We start from the raw sequence: 9,808 nt of genomic DNA on the forward strand, positions 1-9,808 counted from the left end.
ATTTGCTATAAATTATAAAATAGAAAGTTAATAATTAAATATAATTACAATAATAAAATATATTGTATTCAAAATTATTAATTATTTTATATTTATCATTTGTCTATATTTATCATAGTTTTATTAATAAATCATTTTATCACATGATTAAATATTTTTTCATTTTCAACACATACACTTTAACAAATGCAAGCACAAGCTTAATATATAACTAGATTTTTAAAATTTTTTTAAATATAGATAGTTTTTAATATTATTATAATTTTATGATAAAGTATTAATTAAATTTATTATATATTTATTATATATTTTATTTCAATTATTTAAATAATTTTTTTAAATTATCATAACATTTCAAATATTTTTTTTTATTTTATTAATCTAATTAATAAAATTAATCTAGTTATTATCTATTTTTTTAATGTTTTAGGTCTAATCCGGCATTTAATATTCAAGAAAATTGGTCTGGAAACTTTACTACAATACCAGAATATTGAGAGAATATTATTATAAATAAAACGTGATAAATAATAATTAATACTCGTGATTCGTACTGCTAAATTTTATTAGAATTATATAAAATTAAAAATTATAAATATGTCTATAAATCAATTTTTTACTGAAATTAATTAAATTTTTAACATAGAGATAAGAAGAGATATGAGATGGTCATATATTTATGTGTATATATATATATATTTAATTATTATACAAATAAAATAATTATCTTTTTTAAAAAAAAGTTAATAAAATATGCAATCAAATTTAAAATTTGAAAAATTTTATAATTAAGAAATTTAAATAAATGGAAATATATTTGAAATATAAGAACTGTGATATCTAAAAAAAGAAGCAATAAAAATAAATAATTAAAAAATAAAAATATAAAATATAATCAGTGAGTATGTTATGTACATGTAATGATATTTATATTATTATCTATATTATTTTTTTTAGAGATGATAAAAATTTTTTTTTTTGTATATAAAATTATATATCATGATTATTTAATCTTAAACTAAAAAATGCTTAAAGTATACACAATATTGTTTTGAAAATGAATCAGTTCATTATTAATTATCAATGAAAATGGATCTCATATAATATATGTAAGGTATATTTCTTATTATAATTCAAAAATTCTATAATAAGAAAGAAATATTTATTAAAAATATAAAAAATATAAAATACTAAAATATAAATATAAAAATACTAATTCGTTTATAATACTTATTTTATTCGTCACAAAAATACTTTAAATAGAATACAATTTATATTTGTATGCTTATATAATATCGAACAACAAAATATAGTGATAAAATAGTTCAGTTTAAAAATTGAAAAATTCTTAGAGTATAATCTATTTGATTAAAATAGGACGTAACTTCTCTTTTTCTTCTCTAAGATATTGTCTTTTTGTTTCACTAAATCTAATTTACTTTGTATTTCTTATTCAAAAAATACGATTTACAATAAATTATAATAATATCCATGTAAATGTATTACATATATTTAATAACAAATAGAATTTTAATTAATGATTAAGTTAATATGTTATGACTAGATACTCCTTTAAAATATTGCAAATTTAATTTCTTTAAAATATTTTATTTATTTTTTTTTTTTTTGAATTTCAAATATTTATGAATATATTTGTTTAGTATAAAATAAAAACTAAGATACCCTGAGTTAATATATGTATTTTAAAATTCATTTTTTCTTATCGTGATATCATTTTTACAAAAATTATTTTAATTAACACTTTAATTTTTTCAGAATTAATGTGTAAATTATTTTGGTCATCAGATAATTTTTTAAATTCATATTATATATAAAAATCAATTTAAGTAATATAGCACTAATATCAATTTAAGTAATATAGCACTTTATAATCACAAAAATTATTAAGGATTTTTTATTCTTCTGTCAAGCTAAAAATTATTAGAAATACCGTTTTATAACAGCCTTGTTTTCAACAATTTATACGAACATTATATATAATTTTTTTTATCAATTAAAATTTACAAATAATTATGGATTTATTCCACTTATTTAATTATAAACTGAAATGTTTTATCATCAATAAAAAAGTACAAATATCATAAAATATATAAAATTTTTTTCGAATATTTTGTGAAAATAATTATCAGACTTATTTTTCGTATTATAAATTCATTTCTTAATATTTATAAAATTAAATATGAGTTTTATAATTTATCTTAATTCTGTTAATTATCTAATTACGAAAATATTGATATTATAATAATAATAAAACGCTCACGTATAATGTCAATTATTTTTTTTCACAATATTATATCCAATTATATAGGATCTGTTGTTAATCGTAGATAATACTGATTATGTTCTCGTTTATAATGCCAATAAATAAAGCCCATTATAAATAAAACTAATAAAAGTAACATCAGTATAGAAGATGTTAATATTACTGAAATAGAATAAAGATTAAATAAATGATTAAACTTATTCTATTATTCTATTATTATTTCTAATAAAAAGTATATTTATATTATTTTAGAAATTTACCAATAACTGCTGGTGTATTTATATTATATTCAAATTGTTCCCAATCCATTGTACATTCTTTGTCCCAGTTTATAGGTATAACATCTTTTGTTAATGTAATAAATTGATTTAAGGGACATAACGTAATGCAACCAGGGAGTGTCAAAAGTTTTGGTTCTTCGCTAGTATTTTTATAATATATCTATAAAAAATATCAATCAACAATTTTATATTATTTTTTATATTATTCATATTCTTTTTATTTTACTTACCGTTACAAAATACTGATTTTTTAAATTTATTCTTAACTCTATCAAAATTGTAGCAGTATATGGTGGACAATGTGGTTCAAAAAGATTTAAAGTCATTAACATATTGGCTAAAGTGTCATCATGAGCACTATACATCCATATTTTTCTATCAGGTACTAAGGCATTTTTTGATTTTTTTTCCATATGATCTATCATTTCTCCAAGTAATGATCCTGTTTTTTATATCTTTCACATTATAGTATAAAATTGATTTAAACTTTTTAGATACAATAAAAACAAATATTACCTGATTTTAATCTTTGAAGAATTTTATTATAGGCACTAGTTGTAAAACTTTTTTCAGCGATAGATTTAAGTTTATCTGGAAATACTGATTTTGTCCATTCTGGCAATGTTTTATTATAAAGATTCTATAATGCAAATTTAGAATATATAGAATATATCAAATAGAATTATTTATTAGGAAAAAAAATAATTTAGAAAATAAAAATTTACCTCAATAAATAGGGTATCATAAAGTTGTTCAGCAGATCTTAGAGATGAAATCTTATTTCCTGTTTTTTCTGTCAAATATGCATATAATTTTTTATTTTCTTTATTCATCTTTCTTATTTCTGGAGAATTAAGAACTTTGTCCAGTTCATAATCATATTTAGGACAATATTTTTTAGCAGCTAAAATATGATCTTTATCTTCTGGAATAGTGTGTACTGGAATAGGCATCCATTTAATATTACTCCATATTTGTTTACCAACTGGTGGATATAAACCTGCAAGTTGTGATTCTGCTGACATTAAAGTACGATCTACATCAGTACTTTGAATATAAATATCATATGGAGAATATAATTCATTTAATAAATATGAATAGCGTTTACGAATCCAACGACCAAGTAATAAATGTTGATCCTTTCCAATCTATAAACAATTTAATAAATATTACTGTAAGAAATAATATTCTAGAAAGATTTTAAAATTAAAGATTGAACATAGTAAAAATAATGTACTATAAAATTAATATTTTTTTCTGTTAAAAGAGTTATTTAAAATAAAAATTGATGTATATATTAAGATTAACAATTACTTACATTTGTCAATTGGCCATATGGAACTGGCCATATACTTTCATTATTATAAGGATCATTTGGATAAGATCTTATAGGTGTTCTATCTCCATGTCTATATAACTATTAAAGAAATTATAGCTATTTTTAGAAGATAATAATAATAATTATTATTATATTATTTAGTTCACATATCGCATTATAAACAAGATAAAAAATAAATATATGCTTGTAATACAAATAATTAATATATAAAATATCATTTATTATAAAATATTATTTATTTAAAAAATATTTTTGAACTTACAACATTTGCAAAAACAATAATTCCCAAATCTATATCTTGAGCGTTTGATAGATTCATAATAAAAAATGTTAAAACGATGACAAGCAAATTTTTATTCATATTTTTAATTATATGGTTTTTCGCTTTCGAACCACTAATAAGAAACGTCATGTAAAAATTGAATAAAGCAACAATTTATTGATTACCACAACCTGTGGAATACTATGTATTCTAACATTTGATATGTATCGTATATTGCTTTCGTCAGAAATTTTATCACTTTTGTAAACATATAAAAATTAAATTGAGCAATATAAAAAAAATTCTAATGTTACAAAATTACTAACATTTCGTTGTTGCCAATATTGGCTCGATCCTTAATTCATATAAAATAAGAACAAGGTTATTTTACAGTGGTACTCATATTTGAAATCTTTGTTAAAAATATATTTTATCAATTAATTTTATTTTCATTCTAACTTTAAATTCTTGTGAATTATGAGAATAAAATATTTATTGAATTGTAATTATAAATATTCATAAATTATATTACATATCTACTTGATTTTTTATCAATATTTTGAAATAAAATTATATGATTAGAAATGATTAGATATACAAACAATTTGTATTATTGTAAATAATTATATGATAAATTAAGGTTTTGTATGAATTTTTGTTTTGAAAAATTAAAATTCATTAATTCATTTAAACAATTTATTTATAAATATATATATGTATTAATAGAAATAAAAAATTATAAAAAAATATATATAAATTCATATTTAATTATAATTAATTATAATTTTAAGAAAATAAAAAATGAAAATTATAGTGTTTTGAAATATTTTATTGAGATTGTATAAAGTGAAAAATAATTACAAATAATAATTATTACAAATATAATTAAAAATTATACATTTTTATACAACATTTGTACACAATTTTGTAATATATTTGTTTTTAATTTAAAATTCATTGAAAAAAGTAAACTTTATAATATCATTGAGTAATAATGATACTGATAAGAAAATCCAAAGTAAATTATAAATTCTTTTAAAAAAATTACATATTTTAATTAATTCTATCTTTGTTCTATCTTTAATCTGAATGTACAATATAAAATTTGTATATAATCTTTTTGTCTATATTACAATATATGAATACATATTACTATTTATAATACATGTAAATTATAATTTGTTCAAAGATATAATATATTTGAAAATTATTAATATAGAAAAATCTTTCAATTGACTTATAATTCAGTTCATTTATTATTTGTTACTATCATTTATTGTCTATATACTACTATTATAGATTATATTTTATATTTTGAATATTTAAAAAAAAATATATTTTTTTTATAAATAATATTATAAATGTGTTTCTAATTAATATTATACAGTTTAAATATTTTTATCATTTCTGAAGAAACTGATTTCATTAAGCAAAATATTTATAATTTTTCATTTAACTGATTTTATAAGCATATTATATCTTTGGACAAATTAGATATTAAATTAATTCATTAATTTTTAATATATAAACATACAGAGAGCAATCAAACTCTCATCAATTCTTTCGTATTTAAAATAAATAAACATTTCTGTACAGTTACTGTACATTCATATGTGAATAGTTTATAAAAAACAAATTTTAAAACTTTTATACGATTGATTATTCGTTTATAAATGCAATCTACACGAATCGCAGTTTCGGCCAAATACGCATTTAAATTGTAGAAATTTACTTAAATTATAATTCTTAGAAAATGTCTATATTATTTGAATTCAACATTAATGTGAATTCATTATCTAATATTAAATAATGGAATATACTTTGAATAAAATAGTGGTAATATTTAAATCACAGCCTTCGTTGACGATAACGTTGTATTAAAGAAATCAAAAATTGTGTTATAAACGGCCATATGATTAAGATAGTAAATAATCGCGGTGAACATTCTGGTAAAGGCCACCATTCTGGATATAAAGTAGGCTGTGTCTAGAAAAATATATATGTGTATAAGTGAATAAGTAAATCGTAATAAGCGAAAAATAAAATAAAAATTTTATTTTATTTTATTTACATGTATTATTGATGGTGCCAATGCCTGTAATGTTTGTCCTTCTAAACTGCGTACTCTGGTCGTTATTCGATCTAAATCTCTTTGCAAATTTTGCATAGTTGTAGCTATTTGATTAAAAAATTCATCATTGGATTTTTCATCTTTTTTAATCCGTTGTTTATTTCTTTCTTGTTTATTCTCTGTTAATGATTCTGTATAACCATTTAAATTAGTGTATCCATTAATTAACTCTGAAGAGTTTTCTTTTTGAGGAATTAATTCATTAATTTTTTCAGTAGAAATATTTAAGCCATTAGTCATTTTCTGAATAATATTAGAGGTTTTTATTGTATCTTTTTGTATTCGTTCTGGAGCTGACTATACATATAAATAAAAAAAGATATATATAAAAAAGATATATATAAAAGAAAATATAATTTTTCAATTATATTATATGAAAATAAAAAATATCTAATATGTATTGTCTATAATATTTATAGTACTTACTTCAACAGTATCTATAAATTCTTCTTCACCATCAGTATCAGGTGGACTTGTACCATGGCTAGTGGCTGGGCTAGTTTCTAAACTACTTGCAATGTGCCGAGTTATATTACAAACTCTATGTGGTGATGTTTCTCTTGATGCTATATAGATAGAAATTATTGCAAAAATTATTGTAAAAATTAAATTATTTTGAATTTCTTATATATAAATATTAAACATTAATTGTTAAATTATTAGATAATTAATAAAAAATAAAATATAGTATTTCTATTCATAAATAATACAAACCTAAAGGAGAACCAGATAATGGTATTCCAGGTTGTGAACGCATACGTTCTAATACAGGACCAAGAAGTAATTCCAAATCTTCAGGTGGAACACTTTCGCAAAATGAATCTAAACTGTCTAAAAAATTAGCTACTTTGTCTGTATAAGACATTGTTTCTACAATCTGTTAAATTATAAATAAATGTTAACTAATTTTTAGATATTATAATATTTAATATTTATTGGAATATAATATAAAAATTAACCTTTTTTAATTCTTCTACATAATTATTCATGGCTTCTGTTCTACTCATATTTCCCAAACGTGTCCAAGCATCCCATTTTGCTTTTTTAACCACTTCCCAAAAAGCTGGCTTTGGTTGTTGACATGGTCCTTCTGTTGCTTGTTTATAATATGCATAAAAACGTAGCATAATTTCATTGCTAGGTTGATATGCTCCTGAAATTAAAAGACTAATATTTAACAATTTTATTGTAGAATTTTTAATTGGAAAACCAAATAGTATATTAATAAATTTTATATTAGATTATATTAGATTATTATTAAATTATCATTAATTTTATAAAAATATGAATATATTGAATAAATTTTTATAATTTATTAAATTTAATTATATTAATTATATTTAATATTTTACTAAATTTGATTAATATAAAATCTTAAATATTTAATAATATAAATTTTTAATAAGAGATACAACTCAAGAGAGACAAATCATAAATATATTTGTGTTTATAAAGAACATTCTAATTTTAAATACAAACTGCAATTCATCCATTCTACTCTGTTAGAAAGTGAAATGAGAACACTTATACATTCACATGTAATAAATGGAAAGTAACATATGCATATTTATGAATTTAATAGTACTAAAAATGTATTTAATATAATTGCATTCAAACAATCTAGTTTACATTTACAAAATAATAAAAGATTTCCAAAAAAAAAAAGAAAAAATAAAAATTCATAAAGCAAATTTATTGTATTTGAATTCTTAATTAAATAAATTTAATTAAGTAAATAATTACAAATACTATATATTATACCATAAATTACATGATAAAAAGAAAATGATAATTTTAAATCCTTATTGTATATTTAGTTACAAATAATTTTTATACTTATTAAAAATTAAAAATTATAAATATAATAATAATAAATAATAATAAATTACGGTTAATAAAAAACATATTTTATTGTTGTTTAAAATTTAAGATATAAATTTAAATATCAATAATTTTAATGAAAAGAAGAAATAAATATTCTGAATCGTCAAATTGGACTTTGTACGAATGGTTTAATGAGTGCATATTATGTATATGCTGATTAAAATAACCAGTTTAAACAAACTTCGAAGGAATAAAAAAAAATTGAAATTAAAAGGAAAAATAAAAAATTAAAAAAAAAAAAAGAAAAAATAAAAATTTACTATGTTTTATCAATTTTATAAAGTATTTTATACTAAATATGATAATGTATAAACAATGTTATGACTTTATTTTTTAAAAATAGTCATAACAAAAAATCAAACATTACTATAATTGAAAAATTGAATACTTGAAAAAATTTACCATTTTTTGGCAAATTCCTGATTACATTAACAGCAGCTTGAAATTGTTCTTCTGTCGTCATGGCAAAATCCGCTGACTTTGAACAGATAAATATTCACACTCACTTTTTGATCACTTTGTGATGTTTTTCTTTTCTTCGTTAATATCTATTACCTTGAAATATTCGAAATATATTTTCAAACTATTAATTGTAAGAAAATAATTTAATGTTTTCTGAATTAAATTAAAAATAGCTAAAAATTACTTATAACGATAGAAGATGACAGATCACCGATTGATGACTGGCGATCGTCCGGTGATCATACATATATAATGGCGCATGCGCGTTAAATGATCGTCAACAAATTTTTAACCCTTTCTTTTTATAGTTTGCTATTAATTACTAATTTTAAAAGAAGACATAAAATTTTCAATATGCTAATTGTTTATTTCATTTTTTAAGTTTTATTGTTTTGTTAAATAATGATTAAAATAAAAAATATTTCTTTCATATAATTAATACTTTTTTTCCATTGTAATCATGTAATTATTATTATTTATTAGGTAAGAATGGAATAATTTATTATCCAATTATATTTTATGAATAATTATTAAATTTAGATGTCTATTTGATTGAAAATAAATTATAATAAAAAATACTATTATAAATTTTAATAAAAAATACTATAAGAACAATATAATTAAAAAAATAAAAGTTTACATATGTACATATAAGTTTGGTAGAGTTAACTATTATTAATTTTTAATCATTATCTAATAATTTTTAATATAATAAATATATTCATTTTTTTATATACACATATGTATATGTATAAAGTAAGATATATAAAATATTAAATTCAAATAATAGTTTTTTATATAAAAAATTATATTATTTTATATAAATAATATTTTTAAATAATTTAGTAATCTATTATTTTATATAAATATATGCTATTTTATATAACAAATATGAGATTTGAATCACTCTTAGGAATTTTTTTTTTTTCTAATTTTTTTGGAAACACAAAATGAATTAATAATTTATAGTAATTTTTTACAACTTATGTGTTTTATTTTATATATAACATCACAGACAAGATATAAAATAGATTTACCATCTTTTAAAATTTTATGTCCCTGTTCTAGTTTATCGGCTATGTCAAGAATTTTCATGCACTTTTTATCATTTGAACAGTAAATAAATTTAAGAATTAGAAATAACAGTAAATAAATTAAGAATTAA

General features: G+C 19.0%; 3 protein-coding genes across 8 annotated transcripts in view; 1 reads left to right on the top strand and 2 right to left on the bottom strand.

Moving 5' to 3' along the window:
* The window catches only part of LOC102672494 (protein Malvolio), a 9,807-nt gene extending 9,178 nt beyond the window's left edge, over positions 1-629 (top strand). For all 3 annotated transcript variants that reach the window (XM_006616662.2, XM_006616664.2, XM_006616663.2), the window contains exon 12: positions 431-629. In XM_006616662.2, coding sequence (XP_006616725.1) covers positions 431-497 — 67 coding nt within the window. In that variant the 3' untranslated portion in view covers positions 498-629. The remainder of the gene's footprint in view (positions 1-430) is intronic.
* Positions 630-2,124: 1,495 nt separating this feature from the next.
* LOC102673374 (prostatic acid phosphatase-like) lies at positions 2,125-4,574 on the bottom strand. Its single transcript, XM_006616671.2, has 7 exons — positions 4,167-4,574; positions 3,884-3,982; positions 3,291-3,713; positions 3,082-3,205; positions 2,796-3,007; positions 2,545-2,725; positions 2,125-2,446 (listed from the first exon to the last, which is right to left on the bottom strand). The coding sequence occupies exons 1-7, from the start codon at positions 4,314-4,316 to the stop codon at positions 2,322-2,324; spliced, it is 1,314 nt and encodes a 437-aa protein (XP_006616734.1). The 5' UTR covers positions 4,317-4,574; the 3' UTR covers positions 2,125-2,321.
* A 1,228-nt stretch (positions 4,575-5,802) lies between these two features.
* On the bottom strand, positions 5,803-8,936 carry LOC102673520 (acyl-CoA-binding domain-containing protein 4). 4 transcript variants are annotated; one of them, XM_006616672.2, is made up of 7 exons: positions 8,828-8,936; positions 8,584-8,736; positions 7,257-7,450; positions 7,012-7,174; positions 6,724-6,863; positions 6,238-6,594; positions 5,803-6,152 (listed from the first exon to the last, which is right to left on the bottom strand). In XM_006616672.2, exons 2-7 carry the CDS (start codon positions 8,642-8,644, stop codon positions 6,015-6,017), a joined length of 1,053 nt encoding a protein of 350 aa, XP_006616735.1. In that variant the 5' UTR covers positions 8,645-8,736; positions 8,828-8,936; the 3' UTR covers positions 5,803-6,014. The 4 variants fall into 4 exon arrangements, with proteins under 4 accessions (XP_006616735.1, XP_006616736.1, XP_031366775.1 ...); XM_006616673.2 differs by having other exon boundaries at positions 8,584-8,659; positions 8,737-8,878; XM_031510915.1 differs by having other exon boundaries at positions 8,584-8,659; positions 8,828-8,846.
* Between the last annotated feature and the right edge of the window lie 872 nt (positions 8,937-9,808).

This window comes from Apis dorsata, unplaced genomic scaffold (assembly GCF_000469605.1).
Source record: "Apis dorsata unplaced genomic scaffold, Apis dorsata 1.3 scaffold_269, whole genome shotgun sequence".
Lineage (NCBI taxonomy): Eukaryota > Metazoa > Arthropoda > Insecta > Hymenoptera > Apidae > Apis > Apis dorsata.